This window comes from Fundulus heteroclitus, chromosome 16 (genome assembly GCF_011125445.2).
Source record: "Fundulus heteroclitus isolate FHET01 chromosome 16, MU-UCD_Fhet_4.1, whole genome shotgun sequence".
Lineage (NCBI taxonomy): Eukaryota > Metazoa > Chordata > Actinopteri > Cyprinodontiformes > Fundulidae > Fundulus > Fundulus heteroclitus.
Genome location: NC_046376.1, coordinates 10,695,688 through 10,719,491, shown reverse-complemented (window position 1 = coordinate 10,719,491; position 23,804 = coordinate 10,695,688). Strand labels below are relative to the sequence as shown.

Genomic DNA, 23,804 nt, shown 5'->3' with positions numbered 1-23,804 from the left:
TGTGAACAGCGTGTATCCCTAAGTGAACTAAACATAACTGAAAAACTACTTTTTGTATGTATCCAGGTTATTTTTTCAGATGTTAAAGGAGCCTAGTCACGTCCTATGACTACTACAAATGTCTACGCGTAGACATTTGTAGTAGTTGTGGTTGCGTACAAAGGTTACCAAATTAAATTGTTGTTTCCTGTTGGCTAATTATATTTTATTTCTGTGTTTTACACTTTGTTTTTGCTCTACTTGTTGGTAAACAAAACACGTGTGTGTATATTTAAGACATAAAAGATCATGTGACCTCAATAAACCAATTTAGTCACCTAAATAAACATTTACAAAAAAGAAGAGAGGAAGCTTTTTTGAAGCTATCTGTACTATGGAACTTCTACAAATAGTACCGTGAATACATTTTCAACCATCCTGATATGTTTGTGCACTTTCCCCAAGGATACAGATTTTCTTAAAATGCCTTGAAATTCTATCAATCAGACATTCTACAGATTTTCTGATGGGTCTTTCAGATCTGATGACTTCCTTCTGTTCCTAAAATAATTTTCCATGCAGTTCTTGTACCTTACAATAATGGCACAATGTACAGTGTGTGCTTAAGAAAGTGAAGAACAGATGATTACAGCAGATGATTTCTTAAAAAAATTGGTAAAAAAAAAAAAACTCACACAAGACCTAAAAGTATGCTAGAATTTTAGTAATTCGCTTTTTGGGAATGACTGTGATAAATACAAATTTTTTTGTTTGTCAAACCTTTCTATTTACGTCTTTAATTAATTCATATTTAAAAAAAAAAAATACTAAGACACACCTTTGTTACAGACTACTAACAGCAAAGGGCCCAAAGATTAAAACTGATTCTACAATGAAAAGGCGTATAGGAACTGAATTTGTATAACATGCAGGTTTCCTGAGAAAACCAACAATTTTACCATGCAAGAAAGTCAGGTTTTACAATCTGCTAATGTGCCTATAAGTCTAACTGCTATGGAACTGTGAGTTTTATAAATCTTTAATATTAAAAATACTGATCAGTATTTGTGAAACACTCTCTGTTCTGGACATTATCTATCTGGGTCTGCTTCCATCGAATCCGTTCAGGGACAGGAGTCACATTCAGCAGAACTATCCGAGCTGATTGGGCGAAGCAACACCCAGTGCCCGCCAGCCAAAGGCCGATTTTAGCCAATCATGGTATCAAATGAAAATGCCGTAAGCAGCAGGCGCCATGAGAAACAACAAGTTAAGCTGGTCAGGGCACTTCTTGCTGCTCCTTCAAAGAAGAAATTGTGGATTCTGATAAAAAAAGATGAGATAGCAGCCGCTACCTGTGGATCCTCCAGCACTGGCCTGCTTATACGTTGGACAATGCTCAGCTGTTAGACCTAACATGAGTGAAAAACACCCAAAGGAAATAAAAATACTTGACTATAAAATGATTCCTCTATACCAATTTAATTATCTTAATTAAATAATTCATGGTTCCTTTAAAATAAAAATAAAACTACAGAACAAAACAGGAAACTCCAACTCAAACAGTATTTATTTACTTAGAAAAGTTTGACAATCTGCAATGCTTTGCTTTCTGGCTTCTTGGAAGGAACATGTATGAGGATGAAGAACGAATCGGCTTGCATTTGATTTTGACTAATGGGCTCTTTCACTAAACAGTTCTGCCTCCATTAATTAAGTCATTCATAAATCTTTTACTAAGCCGACCATTTCCTGTATGCAAGCTTTCATATATGAAGTCAGCTTCACAGAACTACTTGCAGTGCGCAGGAGAACTCAGCTTGGTTAATATTAGCATAAAAAATAAAATGTGCTTTGAACAACCCCATTTTTAAATGGAGCTACATATCAGAGTTGTGTGCCACTCGCCAAAAAAGGCCCATTTTATATATTCTTTTTCTGTTTTTTTTTTTTTTGTGACACTAGTGGCTCATTTTTACAAAGTAAGCTGACAGGAAATGGGGTTTTCAGTGAAGGGGAAGAGATGCGCTAAAGGACCTCAGGCTGGAATCGAACACGGGTCAGTCGCGTCGAGGACTGAAGGCTTCCTTATTTGGGTTGTGCTCACTACTCCATTTTAATTTATAACTATAAAAAATATATAAATATAAAAATGCTTTACAAAGGTATTTATATCGGAATGGTAATTATTAAATTACCATATTTAGTTGCATTCCAACCAGGAACAATGTATATTGTAATATTTGACTGACTAAGAAAGGAAAGAAGTAAAAGAAGTAACATACACGTTTATTTTTTTCTTTTTAAAATAAAAGTGAAAAGTGTGGATTGGTATTCAGCCCCTCTGAGGCATTACCTTACTTGCCCACCCTATCAGTGAGGTAGATACCAGGTCTCGGTCAGTTTGCAATTATGCCATGGTGCTTGACCGGTGTTCTCTAAGATAATCAAAACCGGGAATGTATTGTAATTTAACCCTGCTTTAAACTTTTTTTATCAATAAGGCTGTTTGTTCGCTAATGTTCACTTCCCTCTGAGGCCTTCAGGGAACAGCTGGATTTATTCCAAGGCCCTGTTTACGCAACTTTTTATGGTGAAAATGGAACAGTTTGGTTGCACTTTATATGTTTACTTATATAACAGCGGCAAATGTTTTCTCAGACAACAGCACAGTTTGAAAACGGTCCCAGGGTGTAATGGTTCAAAAACGTCCTGGTTTCCATTTTCATGTAAACAGCAAACTAAACTTTTCTTAAAGGGAAACCCTGTCTTATTCGCAGTATAACAGAAATCATCAGAAATAAGGCACACAGGAACAATATTATGGCTGACTATCATTTTTTTTCCTAAAACACAGAAAAAGAAAAGAAAAAGCAGATAGTGGAGTATCGTTTTGGCTGCTGACTTTTCTGAATATAACCACAGCTAGGCACAGCTATAATTCAAAGTTACCTTAAGCAACAGTTGAACCTCGTCTTCTGCCCATAGGACAATGGTATGCGCTGCCAACTTTAACGTTTATTAGTTGTGGCGGTTTTTAGGTAGTACGCATGCACATGTTGAGTTTCAAAGAACATCGAGTGCCTTAGCATGAGAATTACACCGTTTATGCAACAACAAATATGTAAATGTATCGACAGAAAAGGAACAAGAGTTCTTGTTCAAAACTTACATGTGTGGATTTTGTCTACTTATCTGACTTCTGAAGGTAGTTAGTTTCACAAAATTTTACTCTGGGGGGATAATTTACAAATCAAAGTATTCACCTCCCTCTGCATTTTTCATAGGCCTTACAACCTGGGGTAATTAAAATGGAGGGTTTGAGAATTTGCACCCTTTAATTCACAGAAAATACCATGAAGACGCATTATGGTTTTATTATGAAGCAAACAACGAATAGGACAAAATAACAGAAAACTTCAGCGTGCATACCTGTTCACCCCCCATAAAGTTGGTACTCTGTAGAACCACAATATGTGGTAAATACAAGAGGTTCTAGATCAGTCTCAATGAGATTTCCATATCTTGCTGCTGAGATTTTTGCCCATTCCTCAAAGAAAAACTCCTCCGACTGCCTTCATGTTTGATTGTTTTCGCATGTGAACATACAAACTTCAAGTCTACCCACAGATTACCAATCGGATTTAAGTCTGGACTTTGAGTAGGCCATTCCAACTCATTTACATGTTTCCCCTTTAACCACTCAAGTGTTGCTTCAGAAGTATGCGTTGGGTCATTGCGCTGCTGGAAGGTGAACCTCCTCGCCAGTTTCACATCAAAGGCAGACTGACAGGTTTATCACAAGAATATCCCTGGATTAAGCATCATCCATCTTTCCATCGACCTGGACAAGTTTTGCAGTCCCTGTTGAAGAAAAACATCCCCACAGCATGACATGCTGCTACCCCCATGTTTCACTGTGGAGATGCTGTTCAGGGGTAATGGCATGTGTTGGGTTTGCAGCAGACATTGCGTATTCCTTGGTGGTTGAAAACTTTAATTTTAACCTCATCTGACAAAAACACCTTCCTCCATATATTTGCAGAGTCACCCACTTTCCATTTAGGAAACTCAAAAAGTGCCTTCTTTTTTGACTACTCTTCCATAAAGCCCGGCTCCCCTGAGCATACGGCTTATAGTGGTCCTAAAGACATCTCCAGTTTTTGCTGTGGAGCTCCGCAGCTCCTTCAGGCTTACCTTTGGTCTCTGTGCTGCCTCGCTGATTAATTCCCTCCTGGCCCGGTCTGTGAGTTCTGGTGGGCGGCCCTCTCATGGTGGATTTGTTGCATTGCCATGAGCTTTGCGTTTGCAAATTATGGATTTGCTTGTTCTCCAACAATTTGGATATTTTTTTTTTACAACCCCACCCTGAGTTATACTTAACAACTTTGTCCCTGAATTGTCTGGAGAGCTAACCTGGCTAGCCAGACTGACAATGTGCAGAACTCTACGTTCTGCACATTGTCAATCTGGGTCTGCTTCAATCTAATCTGTTTTGGGAAAAGAGGGACAATCAGCAGAACTTTCCAAGCTGATTGGGTGAAACGACACCTAGCGCCCACTTACCAAAGGTGGGTTTGCGATGGCAGCCGCTACGCGTGCATCCTCCTGTACTACCATGCTTATTTTGGATTGGCTGTGGGCAGGGCAGCTCTTGCTTTCGTCACAGATGGTATGTCCCGCCTTAAACCATAACACTGCAACATGATTGGCCCGACCGGTTTTGGGCCGGTCGTGAACGGTTGAGGACGGTGCAGGACTAGATGGATTCTCGTGTGTTTGCGAACGCATAAACACGGCGAGGATTCAGCCTGCAAGCAAGGTTAGAGGAGGGTGCTGCAGCCTCTGGGGCCTTTCAGAGAAGGTGTGTTTATACTGAGGTCATGTGACACTCAGGTAGACTTCGTTTAACTAATTATGTGACTTTTGAAAGTAATTGGCATCACCAGAACTTCTTTGGGGCTTCATACGCACATGCCATCTTCTGTTTATATATATATATATATATATATATATATATATATATATATATATATATATATATATATATATATATATATATATATATATATATATATAAAGTCACAAATAGTGAAATGAAGTCTGCCTGGCTATTTTGTACAGGTACATAACAAAATAAAACATTTAAAAACCGGTTAGAATGTAACAAAACAGGCAAAAAGCCAAGGGGTTGAATACTTTTGTGAGAGGCTGAGCATTTAGCAGGCCATTTAAGCTGTTGCGTTCTCATCTTTCACTATTATCACAAAGCTAGGAGACTCATTTAGACTTGTTATAGCATTATGCAAAGCAGCTTCATCAGTAAACCCATTAAATGGCTTTGTAGTTAAATGGATACGCTTTTCTTCCGTCTGTGTGTTAGAACCACAAAGACACAAATGACTGTAAAACATCTTTTTTTCATTTAATCATTTCACACTAAAAACACACACTGTATGCTGCATCACACAATGAGAAAATGCCGTCCTGCAGTAGCAACTGAAGCCAAAGAAGTGAGAGGAAACAGCCAGTGTTGTTGCCACCGCTAGAAGCATCAGTCTCCCGTCTCCTTAGGCCGCTGGAGGACCGTGTTCGTCAGAAGCCACGACATGAGAGAGTACACAGAGACAGCAGGCTACGCCACACAGATGGGAAATCATAATTCAGACCGTCTCACAAAGCACTTGAATTCATTCCTACCTGCGATACACATTATGTTGATGATGGAGACCATGCTAGGATGATCATGGACTGGAAATAGAAAATTCAGATACACTAAATCTTCTAAACAGTCTCAAAGAAGCTTTTGGTGTCGAGCCATTTATCTGTCTGAAGAATCCAGTGAAATTTGTCCCGGGGAGGATGTCTGGATCCTCACACCACAGTGTTGCCACCGTTGTTACACATTCAGCTAATCCAAAATGCCACTGATTGGTACAGAATATACCGAGACCTGCGGATTTAGGAGAACCGTCAAAAATCCGATGTTTCACCGAAGCTCTTTTTGATCTCTGCCCGGTGTGTTTGCTGGGTACCCGTTTCATTCGGACAAAAAATAAAAACTATTATTTACAGCTTACACAGCAAACTCAATTGATTAATTCCTCCAGCCTCCTTATGGCATTTCTGTTGCAGATTTATGCCAATTAAAATCGGAAAGCTTGTGACTTTTTTTTTTTTTTTTGTGGTTGAGGATACAAATAAAAGAACATTTGATAAAATTATGCCAGCCACCTTAAACATCACCCTGAAACTTGTTAATGAAATAATGCCCAAATAACCCCTTGTTGTGTACATAACTCCTTGTTTGGCAAGCTAATAATTTAGAGTCGGTGTCAATTAGCTGAGTGCTCCAACAAGGGGCAGCCAGGAGTCGGTGATTTACAGTTAAGGACTGACATGCCTTCAATGAGGTGTGTAAACAAAACCTCACTACCACAGGAGTCCCACAGCAAACATGTCAGCTATTTTACCAATTAACCTGAAAATAGCAGGTGGAAAAAAAAACACAGTATGGGCAGAAAAACAGCAATATCCGTTTTCTGTTTGGGAAAAAAAATGATTTTCTATAACTTGCGGTATAAACTCATGAAATTTAAATAATAACGGATCGGTTGCTTGTGATATGTGACTTTGACAACCAGCTGTTCCATCTGTACATTCAGAGGTTGATACTTCACCTGGGCCCTTTGAACAAGCCTTTCCTGCAGATGGAAAGACACAATGGCGCACATGTACAGTAATGCTGCGAGTCCAGCGAATGTTATCGGCAAAGAGAGCAAGATAGATCAACACATGCAGTTTGGAGAACAGTTTTTAACAGCTATTTTGGCAGTGAGCAACGTTGCTTTTGTTTGTTTTAACATAGATATACTGCAGAAGAATTAGACCCCTTAACGGGGAGGTGGCCCACTCTGATATCCGTCTCTGTTATTCTTTGTGCATATGTGTGGAAACCGGCGGGAAGGGCTGGCACAGCAGAGGGCCCCCCCGCATCCCTCACCAACAGTCCAGGGCAACAGAAAAGGCGGAGAAATCCAGCTGACAGCTCCTTAATCCCCATTAGTGCCTCCGACAGAAGGCTGTGACAGAGCACAGCACTGTCCTTAGACCAACTCCTGCTCCAGTCCGCGCCTCCTCCCTGCCCCGCATTTAAGGTTTTTGCAAGATGCTACAATAGGGATCTGTAGCAAAACCCGGTGGAGGCAGAGTTCACTTCGCTCCTGTGGCTCGGAGGGGGAGGGAGGGGGGGCTTCAGCAGGCAATTTCCTCCAGGGTGCCCAGTGTCGTCTGGAGGGGGACCGTCACCGTGTGGCTGATGGATTCTGAGTGGTTTGCCACCGGGTCACAGGAGCTCTGAGAAGAAAAGACGGAACGACTTTAAAAGCTATCGAGCAAAAGCAGGAGCGCGCATGCAAGTACAGCACCTTGTAGTTTGTGTAACAAAGTGGAGGCACTTAATGCATCAAGAAATCAAAGCGTCAGCCGTCCCATTCAGCATTTCTGTTACAATGAACGGTGAGTAAAAGCTAACATGCGCGCTGCATTTTAAGAACAATATTCTTGTTACGTTTGGTTTGCCCTGTTTAGAAGTGACAACATGAGCGATAGAAAAATAAGGATAATCATGATGGGACCATAATGAGTCAAGGAAACCTTTACCAACATGTTAAAAATAAAGAAATTAGAAGCACTTTTCTTCTGAGCCACAGAAAGACTAAAAGCATGGTTTGCCTTCCTTAGATTTTAACTTCCATCAACAAGAACTACTTTACTCCAGGTCCCTTCAAAATGTCCCTTTTGAACTTCAGGTCCAGACATAAACCTGTTTCTCACTCACATAAGTGGCTTCCCAAGGTGTTGTTATGCTCAGAAAAAATATTTAGCTGCTCTAAAAATTCAGAAAATACTAAACTAATCCATGTTTGATGAATTTTAGACACTTATCGTTGATATGTGAACATGTCTTTAATTAGTGGAATATTTAAACGTTTAAAAAAAGGCTGAATGTGAAAACGGCTTCAGTAATTGGATTGTGATTTTGGCAGCAGTAATGTATTGTTGACATTTTTATAGAACATGGAGGCCTCCCTGAGTCTAAAGAATGTAACGTATCTCTCCTATTAACCCAAACCTGCTTGTGATTAGTAAATCCTCCTGACATGTCAGAAAGCACAGTCTTCCAGACAGATCACTGCAGACCTGCTCTGAAACTTAGAAACCATCAAGCTTGGTATGTCTGAGTAAAAGAGAGGACTGACTAACCTTCGAAATCCTGTTGCAATTTTCTTTTTGTTGTGGAGGTCACATCTGCTTAGTTCAGCAAATTTATCTGGGCGAGCATTCAGCTTAAAATGAGAAATTCTCCTGTAAGCCCCAAAGCCTGTGACAGAGCGGACACCCTAACTACTTCATAGTGACCTTTTGGTCAATTAAAAAGTTGTTCATGCTGGGCTTTTCTCATCAGCCAAGCCAATACATTGAGATTTGAAGCAGCACACATTTTCAGAGATCCTGACAGAGCGGTAAAACAGGTCACTTTCAGGACAAGTAAGACTCTTTTCCCTGTTCCACTGTGGCAGTTCTGGTCTCTGGTCATAGCTCATCTTTTTAAGTAATAGAGATGATGACCAAAAAGTAGAGAAATATTTCTTCATCATGAAACTAATTCAATAAGAAACGAATAATTTAATATAGCAATATACAGCTACATTAAATTATATTATTGTTTTTTTTAATTATCAGTCAGAAGTTACAACTCTTAATAATCTTAGGCGGATGTTTTAAGTGGTGACAGAACAGGAATATGTCTGTTTATTCAAATTTATTCTTTTGTAAAGAGGCTTTTAAAAACTAAACATCAAAACATCTAAGGAAGTTCTGAAAAATCTTCATAAATTGCCAACTATCAAAAAAATATTTAATATCTTCCTATTAAATAAAACACTAGTCTCATGAAGTATTAAAAACAACAACAACAGATTTTTCATGTGCACTAAAAACAATGAGATAAAGGCACTCATGTCATCCTTAAAAAGGGGACCCCACCAACTGTGCCTCGGACCAAAAAAATAATGCACGCAGCCATAACTAGCATTGTACTTTGTAAGAAATAAATAAAAAGACAAATTACGGGTGAATGCCAGGGAAGCCTCCAAAATCTGTCTGAACCAAAATCAGTTCAAATCCCATCTGTTGCTTCTTTGTGCGCCCGACTCTTCCGTTCTCGACTGTGCTATTTGCAATGTTGTTGCTTTATTTGCAAAGCCAAGACAAGAAAAATATTAATGTGTTTTTTGTCTGTTACTAAAAATGTTGATTTTGCTGTAATTTCAACAGCATCATTTCCAGGGACCTTGAGAAAAGCAGAGGATGTGAATTATCTGCAGAGCATCGTCTTGTTTGTGTTAACATTCAACTGTCTTCTAAGTTCTCAGTTTTAAAGTTTTCTCAACTTGCTCAGGGACACAGAAAACACACTGAATACTGTTCTCTGTCCTTAAGCGGCCATGCTTTCACCTCCCTTCTCATAGTCACCCTTTGTTCGGCCAAACAGCGGGCTGTCTAAGCATCGTACTCTGTCACACATGGGGGAAATTATAATTTTTTTCCTTTTTCATCTTTTAAAAAAAGTTAGTAATTTTCCCTGCTCATCTAACACTTATAGTGTAGGTGTCATTATATGCATCTTTTCAGAATGTAGAGGGATAATTGAAGTTTTTTCCCCCCCAAGCTGAATATGCTAAACTGTCTTAGAAAATGACACGTGTTGAACACCGTTTCTTCATTTCCTGCGCTACTGTTTCAGAGGCTTTCGCAAAGACGAAAAGAACAAAGTTTGAATAATTATAGCAAGTAAATTACGGGGGATCCACATGCTAAATAACTTGAAATGAATATGGAGGAGCCGTTACCACTTCCTCAGCATGACTCTCATCTTCATCCTCTCTGCTCAGTAAGTCCCGTAATCTGTCTTTCACCACCTGTGGATCAGAAAGTAAGATAGAGAGCTCTCATTATGTTTGTAACAAAAAACCTCTCAAACTGTTCTTTTTGTTATTACTAAGTGCAGAGTGAAATTTGACTGCCGTCAGCATGAACGTGGATGGTATATAGAGCAACAAACCATTCCGGTACGATTCAACATAATAGCTCTGACGGTTAGCTTTGGAGTGTCAAAACTTGCTGATTTGAGGGTTTTAAATAGTAATGACTTAGTGATGCCATTAAAATTAAAGCAAAAATGATAAAACAATTACTTTGGCTTTGAATTTTTTGAAACTTCACAAAAGTGGAGACAATTACGTGCTTTTAAAGGAAAATGTGCCGCTGGAAGCAACACAAGAGCCTTTCAGGAGAAGCGTTCAGTTGAGAAAAGGTAATGGAAATTTACAATCCACGAGCCTTTCTGCCATTTAGTGCTAAAGAAAGTCCAGCTTTTATCTGCTCTTAAGAGTGAGACAGTGATTCTTGTTTTGCTGGTTTTGTGGCTGGTGCTTCAGCTCCTCACAGGAGAACCAGAAAGATGAATCATGGAAATAGGACGCTACGAAAGCTCCTGCTGGCCTTATGTCCTAACCGAAATTACAAATGCATCCCTTTTTCCATTTAGTAGTGCGGTACATCCAACACCACACTTGCTTGAACCTTGGCCCACTTTACCTGACTTTCTGAAGGTCCTTTTAAACACACGTACTGTAGGATGGCAGCAGATTTAGTCAAAGTAAGTTGTTTGTAGTGCTTTGTACTAATAACTGTTGCCGTCTCTTTAGGAAAGCTTGAGTTACTGATTGGTGACGTCATAAGTATGCGCCACTAACCTCTGTGCAGAGTTACAGCAGAAGCGTGCTTTCCGTTTACTGTTAGATGGACTTTTTCATCTTAAAATCCCTGACTCAAAAGTAACGCTATGGGTTGCTTGGACTCTGTTCACTTTCATGTTTAATGAGAGAGCAGCCGTCCAGCAGCCGTGTGGTCGTGAATTTTTGATTGTCCTGCTGAACGCTACTGCAGCCTCCTCTCAGACACTAATCACAAATCCAACCCATTTTACAGAACCAAAACATCAGGGGCAAGCAGTGCAAGCCTTTTTTCTCAGGTTATTTGCAGATAGGACTGAAAAAAAGAGGTTCAGTAGGGTCAGTATTAGCATCGTGCTCATTTTAAAATGAAGAAAGCTTTCAAATAACCCACAGTTGACTGAAAACCTAAAATTTATCATTAACTATGTAAAAATTTGGATGTGAAGGATGGGTGTTTTTTTTAATGAAGGGGTTATATACCTTAAAGCCTTAAAGCATGAAACAAAACCTTTATTTACTATTAGTTTGCAAGTTTTGGTAACACTTTATTTGAAGGGGTGTACATAAGACTGACATTACACCATCATAAACATGACATAACACCTGTTATGAACATAAATGACTCTTTATGAATGTTTAGGACTGTTGTCATTGATTGTCATTCGGTAAATTATGACACTATTAAAGCAAAGTTGACATTGTTCAAAATGTCTTTGTTATGACAAGCCCTTGAACTTAACAAAACCCACATGAAGCCCTTATTTTAACCTAATCCCAAATTAAGACCTTAATTTAACATAATCCCAAATCAAGCCCTAAACTTAACCTTGTCTCTGTTAATGTCAAGTTGTCATAAAGACAATTTAAACAATGTCAACGTTGCATTAATAGTGTCATAGTTTACCAAATGACAATTAATGACAACAGTCCTAAACATTCATAAAGAGTCATTTATGTTCATAACAGGTGTTATGTCATGTTTATGACAGTGTAATGTCAGTCTTGTGTACACCCCTTCAAATAAAGTGTAACCCAAATTTTTTTTTTCAGATCCCCAAAATTAAACCTCTTTAGAGATGGACTAAGGTCAATTCATTCCTGGCTGTTTATGAACCAGCTGCATGTCTGGTCCATAACTTTACATCTGCTTGGTTAATCCAACTCTCCCGTCAATGGTCCACCGTTAGAAGTGACGTCCACTGTTGATATGAGGGATGATGGGTCAAGTCCATATGAGAGTCCAGGGATCCGTAAATTGGGAGGTAGTGGTAGCGTATTCCTGGCTCAAAGGCTTTTCAATGGACTACATTTCGTCTATTTTGTATAAAGTTTGTCTAAGAGTGTTTTTATTTTTCCCCTCACAGACCGTGGAGGCTCCATTGCCTCGAACCAGCATACTTATGTGGTGCAGGCTTCCCCTGTGTATTAGTAACTCAATCCAGCTTTAATCCAAAAGGGAACAGTGCCAGATCAAAAAGGTGTCTGCCCATGCAGAAACTTCAAGGCCAACCAAACAGCCGTTGAACTGAGACTGATCTGTCAGGGGTTGGGGGGGAAGAACTGGGCCCACAAGTCATCAGTGAACAATAGCTTTGGAAGTAAGGCGCTCCCTTCCCCCTGGTTAGCTGTGAACTGGTGTGTGAGACGCTGGTTCACCCAAAGGTGGTTCTGAGAGCGTTGACTTCATCTCACTTCCCCACTTTTACTCCCAGACTGAAATTAGGCATTTAGGTCAGGACTTTCCTCCCATCTTCTTCTGAAAACCTAATAGGCCGCTGATAATTTCCAGACTTTTAAAATGTTAATTACTGTAGTCACAGTCACATGCTTCAGAGCATCATGCATATTTTAACAGACAAAGATAACCACATTAAATAACAAAGGCAGATTTCAAATGATGATTATATTTTGTTGGGGGGAAAAAAGCTTTCCAAACCAGTATTGACCGACGTGAAAAAGTAATAACCCAAAATATATAACGTTTTATTTTGCACCCTTTGTGGCAACAACTGCCCTTACACTCGCAGTCACTGATTGTGCGTCTTTTATATCGCAGTCTGAGAATTTTGATAGATTTTTCGTTGCAGAATTGTTTTAATTTTGCCACATTGGAGAGATTTCAGCATTAGTGGCCTTTTTAAAGCTAGATTTTGATTATGCAACCTCAAAACCATAACTGTGGGCAGAGATTTTACTGCAACTATCTGTACATGCTCGCTTTCATCCTCTGATCTGCTTAGCTGTGTTTCTTTCTGGGACACAGCCACCTATGCAGCAAGTCTGCCATTACCCTCTCTAATCTAGAAAGTATTCCTGGACCAGTGCTTCTGTGTTTTTTTCTGTCTTCTCAAACCCCCAGTGGGTCAGTGGCAGATGGCCGTTCACACTGGCCCCTGTCCTGGTTCTGCTGGAGGTTTCTTTCTGTTAAAGGGGAATTTTCATCTCCACTGTTGCTACATGCATGCTTGGTATGAGGGGATTTCTGCAGAGTCATCGACACAACGCAGGCGACTGTCCACTGATGCTACACACTCATCCAGGGGGAGTGAATGCTGCTTGTCGGGACCGGATGCAATCTGCTGGGTTTCCTTTGACAGAAACCTTTTCAAGCTATCTGTCTGTATATGACCGAACTGACTTTGTAAAGTGCACTGAGTTGACGTGTGCTGGAAATGAGTGCTACACAAATAATATTTAATCGAACTGAAAACCTGCATTTTGTTCTGTTTATCAACCCTTCAAAATGGACTCGGTGCTCTCTGAATCATGTTCCTGCTGCACAACCGAAGCTTAACTGAGCTTAAGGTCACAGACTATGTGCCAGACATCCTCCTTCAGGATTGTTTGCTAGAGTGCAGATTTCATGCTTCCGTGAGGTACAGCAAGAAGCAGAAAAGCAGAAAAACGTCAAACTACCACATAATTTAACAGCATAATGTTCCTTTTCTGAAATGATTTGTCAGTTCCGCATGTCTCAGCAGTCCTCAGCATACGTCCCCAAACATGTTGGAGGTTTGCCTAGTCTCTTTTTAATTATTGAATCCTGCACACTGAACTTAAATGAGGCAAGTCACAAAACTGTTTTTCCCCCCTGACCTCCTGGATCAGTCAGTGATTTGGTCTGGGAATAGTTTTGGTAGTCTGGTCACTCCTGAGATAAGGGTAGTAACTGTAGTCTACTGAACTCCCAAAGCCTTGGAAATTTCTTTATAATTCTTTCCAGTCAGATGTCAAATAATTTGCTTCCCATCTGTTCTTAACTTTTAACGTTGTGCTTTTTAGGACCCTTTGAGATCTGTCCAGAGTGCACCCTGCCTCTCGCCAACTGACCACTGGATGAAAACTGCTTTATGTAATATTTATTGTTATGTCTGAATAATATGTTAATTTATTTCATAACCTGACATACTGGAGTGTGACTAAAAAGCAAAAACCGAATGAAAGGGGCATATACTTTTCATAAAGGGCTGTACAGAAATCATTCATACTTCAATGAAATAGTGATTGCTCAATAGAATCCTCCTCAACAACAAATTTAAGGCATTATTAGACTTGTTGTTTCCCTGAAGATTATTATTACTTCATGTACCTTAATTTTAAATATTGTTTTCTTAAAACATCTTGTGGAAACATCATTTGTAGAACTATAAAGACTGGTATGGCACTGACCTCATAAGCATAGTCAAAAAGCTCCAAGATGGTGAGGATGCTGGCTCCGATGAACAACCCCATCTGTCCTCCAATGTCACCTGTGGAAAGATACAGAGTCACAAAAAAGGCAAAAAAAAACTTTTAGCCTGGATGGACCTTCATTCATCCCCCACAATAAGACCCTTGTAAAAATGCTTGCAGCACATGGCCCCAAATCACAAAATCATTGCTACGAATGGAAAAGTGCATTTATTTATTTTCTTAAATGGAACTAGACTAGCTTGTTGTTAAGCAGTGCTTCAAACAAGCAGGCAGAGAAAGGCTGCTAAATATATCAAACAAAACCACTATCAATTTACTTCTGGTAAGAATGTGTACAAAAGTACAAAAAAGGTTAGATATATATCGAGAGAGAGAAGAATAGAGAAAAAGACTTAGCTTTCTTAAGATGACACTCTGCTGCAGTTATATATATATATATATATATATATATATATATATATAATATTATATATTAGTCCCTAAACTTTCTTCTCACCATGCTCGGTGGAAATCGTAATATAGGTCCTCCATTAGTTTTAAAGTTTAAGTTGCTTTTATCTGGGTCTGTTTGTCACATTATATTCCTTCTCCAGGCAAAATGGAGGTAATTTCTTACTCATTGAGAGTTCTTTGACGCATTACTCCGCTCGAAAGGTGTCTTGTTAGGTGTGACAGTAACAGAGGCCCCAGAGAACTGACATTCAATGAGTTTTTCTGAGTTTTTTTAGCTGCCGTTTTATGGCTGGCTAATCACTAATCATCATTTAAGGTTGGAGCGTTTCAGAACGCTGGGCCTTATCAAAAATCCTTGCATGTGATTGGACAAGCCACTTGTCTGTCATCTTTATCGATGTGCTATTTCAACCACTCATACCGAAGCTAACCCGTGACGCTGATGAGAGCGACGCAGGAAAAAAAAACGAAACTTTTTTTTTTTAAGCCACCATTGTCTGAATCAAAACAGTCTCACGGTCGCTTCTCCACTACGTCACATCTATGAAACTCCAGCCCTGATTGGCTGGACAATAAAATTGGTTGGAGAAATCACTCTCTGTGGGAGATGTCCCAGATGGATGTGAGTGAAGCTAGGTGGAGCAAAATCCATCTGGCTAGGGTCAGGTTAGAACATATGTACCTGATGTGTTCTTTGTCTGGCTCAGTCTATGTTCGAATGATGCCAGAATCGTCGCAGTTATACAGAAATACATGTATCGTGAACCTCCAAACAGATATGTTGTGGTGTTTCATCTAAACATGTTGCCATGTCGTTAATGGTCGGAGTGAGGATTTTATGAACCTTTATTCTGTCAGAGACAACATTTCCCTTTCTGGTTAATTCTAGACCTGCACACCTCTCACATGCCCGGAAAGCTGTCTAACTCAAAAGATAAGTAGCAATATTGATTCCAACAAAAGTCATCAGCTGCGAGTCTACGATTAACAAATGAATGAGGGATGATTCCACGTTTGGTGAATGAAGACCGGTCAGGCATACGTACCCAACAAGCCTGCCACCTCATAGGCTTTTTTCTGCTCGATGGTCTCGTAATTCAAAGCTTCAAAGAACACATCCAACACCAAGATGTTGTCTCTGTGAAAAGTGAAAAATTAGTCAGATTTTTTTTTTTGTCTTATGAAGCCCAGTGAAGGTCATCAGTGGGCAGGAAACACAATAATTAACAGTTTTCAACTGTGTGGGTGGGAATGTGATGGTAGCAACAGCTCTGCAGATAGTAAAAGTCCCCTGATACTTGGTCTTATGTATGTTGGAGTAAACAACATGAGGAGTAAACAGATTCAGTGCTTTGCAAAAGTTTTTAAGCTCTTTTTTTAAATTAGATTAACTTTTTTAATTATTATTTTCTACATTATGCCACCATCCACTCAAGTTTCAATATGTTTTAATTTTTTTTTTTTAGCTAAATTAAAAACAAGATGTCAGGTGTATTTCTATTTAGTTGGCTTTATTCGTATATACCAAAGTACAATAAATTGCAACCAAATGTCTTCAGAAGTCCACTGATTATTAAATAAGCAGTGTCCACTTTTAATTTAATTGTCTGTAATTTGATCTCAGTAAAAATCTTGCCATCTGTGAAGGCCTCAGAGGTTTCTTAAGGAACATTGGTGAACAGAGACCAAAGAACACTGCAGACAGGCCAGGTTTGACGTTGTGGAGTAGTTTAAAGCAGGATTAGTTAATCAAACATCATCCTAAGTTTTGGTTGTCTCACAGAGCATTTTCCATATTAATTATTAGATTCCATTCATACATTTCAAAGGGAGTCAGTTGAGAACTTGTTTATTAACAAAATGCTAGGTTGTAATAGTCAGAAAACCTGAGATCAGACTCTCACTTGTTACTAGCTAATACATTATTTAAGCCCATCACTTTTACACAAGCTGTGCAGGATCTGCTGCAGACACATGGATAGAAAAACACAACCACTTACGAGATATACTTCTCTGACTTGTTGAACTTCTTCTGGAGGTAGCGTGCTGACGTCTTGCTGGGGATTTTGACCATGGATAGCTCTTTGTTGTAGCGCGTCATGTTGCACGGCGTCCTGCACATGCAGCTGCTGCTCTCCACAGCTGACAGTTTCGCTTTGGACAGAAACGGTAATGGCCATGCAGAAATGTGGGAGGTGAAGATGACATGAATTGTAGATGGATGGAATGAAGTTGACAGAGATGGGGAAACATTTTAGACAGAGTCAGTCTTTGCCATCCACGGCGTCATAAATATTATGACTCATGCACATTAAAAGGCAGTAACTGTCCAAACTTTCATCACATTATTAATTAGGATTTGGAACTTCTGATGGAGTCATGGATATTATGCTGACACTGAGCAAATTTTATTAAGCCCTTCTACCCTTGAGACATTTGAAATATAAAAGCGAAAAAAATAAGTCTTATTTAAAAGGACCTTGGGCAAGATTTGATAATAAAATCTAATAAAAAAACAAAATGAGTCAAAGGGAAGGTCGTTACCAAGTCAACCAACGGATACATTAATTTAAAATTATGTGATAAGATCAATTGTCAGCTGAGACCATACTGGGGTCATGCCATGAATGTGACATTTTTATAAATAATATTTTATATTTGATATGACATATTCAAAAGATATTTCATGAGAGTTTCTAAAGTAAATGGAAACTGACCCAAAAGTGAAACAATAAAGATAGCCTCAAGTCTGTTATACTTAACTGAGTACCAAACTTTTAGATTTTATGACCGTAGAAAGTTTTGTACTGGAAGTTGGATATCTGAAGAAGGCAGCCAGAATATTCTGACATTTTACATACAAAGTCATCTTACATCAATTAAAATCTATGATGATATCATACTAGAGGCAATTACAATAATGAAGTCAAGTCAAACTACATTTTTATAACACATCTCAAAACAATCACAGTTAACTAAAGGGCAATACAGAGCAAAAAACAACTAAAGCGAGCAAAATGATCAGAAGTAACAGAGCAAACGTACGGATGCCACGTTTAACTACAGTTGAAAGTCACTGAAAGGAAATTTAAGCAGAGACTAGAATCAATCAGCTGTTTGAGCAACTGATTATTCAAAGGCGGACTGCTTCTTTCAGGGATTGAATAGGACAGAACAGATTAATCACCTGTAAGATCCACCTTTATAACTCTTCTCTCAAGATCGGCCATTTGTGCCTGCCACCCATCTCTCACCTCTTTTCTCGCAGCGATCCAGCATTCAGTGCTACCGGACTCCCCTGGGACCAGCCATTACATCTCCTTTGTATTTCAATAACATTGTTGAACTGCATTCGCTGTCTCCAGAGAGATCTCTAGCATGTGGGCCAGAAGCTTGCCACAAACCACGACAGCTCCAGAACCTAGAAAAGGCCCCGTCACCTCTGGTTATCAGTTTTGATCTTTGGGATTGTGATAAAAGCGCCCCAGCAGGATTGTAATAGTGAAGAAGATCAGATAGGTAGAGCGGTGACAAGCCATCAAGACTTTTAAAAGTTAGCAATAAAAGTCTGAAACTGAATTCCGTAATAAAGAGGAAGTACAAGGTTTAAAACTACAGGGCTGATGTGATTTTATTCCTTCGCTTCCAGTCAGGAGGTGAGATGTTGCATTTTATACAGTCTGCAAACGCCTGATGGATGGAAAACAGTCTCAAACTGGTCAGGAGGAAAGTAGCCATTGGTTTCACTGATCTGACAGAATGGAAAAAAAAAAAACTTGCCTTGACAACATTGCTAATTGGTTTATCACGTTTAGAAGCGTTGTCAAAAATAACCCAGACGTTCCTGGCAGATGGGGGACAATATGAATCTAATAACTGATACAATAAATACATCGAATTGCTGTTAATTACTTTTATTATATTAATTTGCCTTTTGTTTTCTTTCTCAAAAAAACTTTACTGAGCTAAGGTAGCGTGTTCTAAATCAAGTCGTACTCTTGTAGATGATTCGTTGGGAAACCGTCAAGTGCCAAATGTACTTTAGTGCTTTTTTTTCCCTTTACAACCGGGATAAACATGAAAAACAGATCAGTTTCAAACTAAAGTAGCTCCTCTCTGCCTCTGCATGCTCTAAGCGTCAGAAAGCCAAGGGGATCTGACATTTTGCTTTTGTATTCCACCTGAATTCAAAGGTTACGCATTAAAAAAAAACAAAAAAAAAAACAACAACAACACGAGGACAGAGGGAGAGCCAACATGACTGCTCAACACTGCCCCATTTTACACAGCAGCTCAGGTCGTGTAAATGTTTGCTCCACAGAAGCTCTAACGACAGCGTAAGTCATAGTCTGCATCACAGACGGAAAGAATGTAAAAGCTGCGAACACAAACATGCCCTCCAGCAGCTTCAGCTGAAACAGCCTTCACCCTGACAGCAGCAGATTTCTGCCACAGGAAGCTGCGTTCAGGGCTCTGCTTTGGCAGTTTGAGGAGACCCTCAGCGGATGTTCACGTGTGATGCCTACAGCCTCCTATAGGAAAACTCTCCAAAGGCCATGATGCTAACTTTGAGAGACACAAGCTTTGAAAATACAGCTCAATCAGAAGTTCAAAAACCACTTTCCTAAAATGGGAGTTTTTTTTTTTAACATTGTTTAAATAGATGTCATTACTGAGACGCTTTTTCATTGCAGCTTAAAATAAATTATTGGATTTCAACATTTTCAGGAAATTCCTTGGCTGTTTCTTTGAATGGGGAAACAGAACGGTTTAATGCTTTCAGGGCTGCACCTCACTCAAGCAGCTCTGTGGCAGGCCTGCAGATCACAGAGCAAAAGGCAGATTCCCCCCTACGGTGCAATAATAGCTGTCAGGGCCATGCAAGATATGTAAGGGAGAGAGAGGATTTAATATAGCCTCACAGTGGTAGATTATTTTTTATTCAAATGTGGCGTTATTGGAATCATGGGAGCAGTGTTCCGTGCATTTAAATGATTGATTCTTTGTCCGAGCCTCGAAACCGTTCTCCACTTTCTTCACACATTTCCTCTCACTTAGAACAAATTATCGTTACGCATTAGGTCATTTAAATGATTCCAATTTTGCTAACTTAATTCCCAGCTATTTTGTAATATTAACTCATAAAAAAAAACAAAAACAACTTTACTGGATAAGAATTACTGATATAGCCAAACCACTGCAAAATCTTCAAATAACTGACTATTGTGCAGCTGCAGCAGAAACTGCAATCTGTGCAGCATCTTGATACCCATTTCCTCAACAGACGAGAGAAACAAGATTTTCGAACGCAATAGATGCAGCAGCCACTTACAAAAAACAAAGGTTTGTTTCCAGAACTTAAGCGACACAGTTACAGAACTATAAAAAAAACAATTAAACTTTGATGCGTGCAGCATCCTCTGGAGAGTGTATCAAATTAGCACTTGGAGATTGAACAAGGATTTATTTGCATTCCATGATCCAAGATTAGCTGAATGTGTAGAGATTTCGAAAGCTTTATACCCCCCCCCCCCCAAAATGGAGCAAATTGCAGGCAAACAGCAGAAATGTCTGCTTTCCTGCACTGTTCAGAGCAATTTCCTGTTTCAGAGTGCTCGGTCAGTTCTATTACGGTGCACTAAATGCTCTCATGGTATGGAAGTGTGGAGCTTTGATGACAATTGCTTGAAGATATTTTTTGGTATCGACTGCCTTTTTTTTGGCTTTTTGGAAACCTTTCTGGTTAAAAAAAAAGCACAATTTGATAGAATAAGTGTGCTGGTTACGGATTTTGTGAATAACTAGTGGTTTGGGAACCTTGTGAAAGTTGTCACTTTTGCCTTTTGACTGGTTGATAATTTTCAGTTTGTTTAATCTCAACTTAAATATCAGTTTTTGCTAGTTTGTTTTCTGTAAACCTGAAAACGTTGAGCTTAGCTGTTCTCCCTCTTTGTGTTTTGTTGTTGTTGGGTTTGTTTTACTGGGAAGCCGTTTTATTTATTATGAGACGGTTAATTCCCATTCCGGTTTAACAACGTGTAGGACGTTGTCTCTCTTTGTTTTAAAACCTTACAAATAAACTTTTAAACACTTTTACCATCTAAACTCTTTAATTTTATGTAACCCCATTCTTCCAACCAACTGTGGGTGTAACACTGACAAAGCTATGCTAGTGGATATTAAAAATCTGCATTTTCATGAGTGACCGTTAAGTTTGATGCTGATTTCTCAGCTTAGGTGCTACTAAGTCAGAGGACATAGATAACTTGAAGGGTAACTCACCACAAAATCAGTGTCTTTTTTTGTTTTGTTTTGCTAATAAACTGTTAACTTGTTGGTCATACGGTGTTGTCTACATATCCTGGTGATTATTTTACAAATTACTGCATATTTGTTGAAATCCTGCTTTTGTGTCTAAAACCGTCAGTGAGGCGCCCACCAAAGGTTCAACACGTTTTTTCATTGAATTTCGAATCAATATTACTATTGGTTCAAAGGTTTTTGTGACATCACTTGGAGAAACTAACATGTAAGCTGCTCTGCCGCTGTGGGTATAAAAGCATCTCCGCCTTGTGCCTCCGTAGCAAGCTGGAGTTTGAATTCTATTCAAGGTCGTTCTATGAATTTCCAGGTTAGCAATTTATTAGCTTAGCATTCAGTTTTTTTATTTAGCATTTGGTTAGCTTTAACTAATATCCCCCCTTCCCCCCATCAGAATCCAGTTGGTTGGACCATTCCAAAATATGAATATCAAAAGAAGCATGTTGGTAAAATTGAAAGGTGACTTGGAAATGTTCTGCAAGCGATACAAATCAGACTCAAGTTTTGTTGATGCTGCCAGTTGTATCGCTCTGCCTGATCCTTTGCATTTTGCATCGTCTTTGTACTGAAATGTGCTATATAAATAAATTTGCCTTGCAGCTCATCAGCCCACTTCAAGTCTGCCAAAAGTGAAGTAAACTTGTGGTTTATGTTACTTTACTCAATAGGGCTGCAACCCTACTGTGATATAAAAACTTTCTACCGGGGGTTAAGGGAATTTAGGCTATCTGGATAGGGATGTTTTATTTTCTCATACTAATCATACTGATTTCAGTATTGACATCAGCTAATATGGAGTCTGAGGCCAATACTGCTGGTCAATATGCAGCTCCAGTGTGGACATGATTAGGTTATTAAAGCTTTAATGTTCTGATAATGTGTCACAAGAAACATGCACAGCTTTAAAGTTTAAGCTCTCAGTCAAAACATACACATCACAGGTGTTGCTGGCATTGTCCCCATCTCCTATATTAGGGGCCATCTATCTATACTTTTGCTCAGAATCCAAAAAGGCTCTACAGCCTCACTCTCTGAATAAAATAATATAGTTTAACAAACCATGCACAAGATAAAAAGTTATTATTGCTAAAAATTGACCATGCAAACATGACTGTTTCTCACAATCGATGTCAATGACACAACACGTGGGAGTAAATCTACAACACTCCTACTGCTACTACAATTACTACTTTATTTAGAAAGCACGTTAAAAGAACAGTAGCTGCGACAAAGTGCTGTACAGACAATCAATAAACATTCAAAATGGAAAGAACAAAAGATGAAAACATGAAAAGGAATAAGAGTAAAAAGTCTCAACATGTGTTAAATGCCAAGGAATAAAAATGTCTTAAGGCAAGGTTTAAAAGTGGATAAATTGTTTCATAACTTAGGAGCAGCAACGCTAAAAGCTCTGTCTCCTCTGAGCTTGAGTTTAGACCTCGGTACCTCCAGGAGCAGCTGGTCAGCTGACCTCAGGCAACGAGCAGGTGAGTACAGGTGAAGCAGCTCAGAGAGGTAAGATGGGGCAAAACCATGTAAGCTTTGAAAACCCAACAAAAAGAATCTTAAAATTAACTCTAAAATGCATAGGTGCTGAACGTCGAGATTCCTCATCAATTCAGATATGGATCATTCAAAAAATGCCATGATCGGCACACTGAGAAGTAGATTAGATGCTGACACAGCTAAGCGCTTTAAAAAGATTACAGTTAGGCAGCCATTTGCATTAAAGACAAAGATTGCAGGAGTGGCGGTTGGTAAAACAACGCAAATACTGTTGCTAAATGCACGCTCGGCATAAAGGATTGCTGCAAAGCCAACGACACGATGAAAGCGACTGTCCACCGTTGCTACAAGCTACAAGCTCATCCAGGAGTGAATGCCAACGTCAATGACTGAGTGCAATCGGCTGGGTTTCCTTAGATAGGATGATTAGTCTGGATGAATTGGTTGAATTGACTCTAAAGGGCCTTGAAATGATATGTTGTAAATTGGCTCTATATGAATAAACTGATTTGATTTGAAATAAAACTAGAGCTGATTGAACACTCCCTTTTTCTGTGCCACAAAAAAACACATTTGGATTACGCTTTCAGATGGAAGGTTTACAACCTGCTACTTCGTTTAAACACTCGATAAGTCCAATATACTGGTGGGTTTATTTCCAACAAAACTACTGCTTATAGGCAGATTCTGAAATGTAATATAACCGTATGTTTGAGGGCTTATCTTTTTCTCTAATCACAGCATTCTGTAATGCTGTTCCAGTGAAAACAGAGTTCTCTTTACCACAGTTAAGGTGGAAAGTCAATTAGAATGCCATAAAACTCCCTCACTTACATGGAAGCGTTATTATAACATAATACCTGTTTCCAAGGAGACAGCAACTTAAGGGTGTCATGCTTTATGACAATTTAAACTGGAAATCACAGATAGATCATAAAAAAATAAAGGCAGCTTCGATATTGCACAAAGTAAAGGATTCATTAGAAAAGACAGCATTACATATTTTATATAACACTATGGTTGTTCCATATCTGACCGATTGTGTAGAAG

General features: G+C 39.1%; 1 protein-coding gene across 3 annotated transcripts in view; it reads right to left on the bottom strand.

The window, feature by feature from the left end:
• Positions 1-5,379: 5,379 nt before the first annotated feature.
• The window catches only part of asic2 (acid-sensing (proton-gated) ion channel 2), a 516,811-nt gene continuing 498,386 nt past the window's right edge, over positions 5,380-23,804 (bottom strand). For all 3 annotated transcript variants that reach the window (XM_036147764.1, XM_036147763.1, XM_012851411.3), the window contains 5 exons: positions 16,928-17,081; positions 15,974-16,065; positions 14,451-14,530; positions 9,894-9,962; positions 5,380-7,335 (listed from right to left, as the gene is read on the bottom strand). In XM_036147764.1, the coding sequence (XP_036003657.1) occupies positions 7,234-7,335; positions 9,894-9,962; positions 14,451-14,530; positions 15,974-16,065; positions 16,928-17,081 (497 nt within the window). In that variant the 3' untranslated portion in view covers positions 5,380-7,233. The remainder of the gene's footprint in view (positions 7,336-9,893; positions 9,963-14,450; positions 14,531-15,973; positions 16,066-16,927; positions 17,082-23,804) is intronic.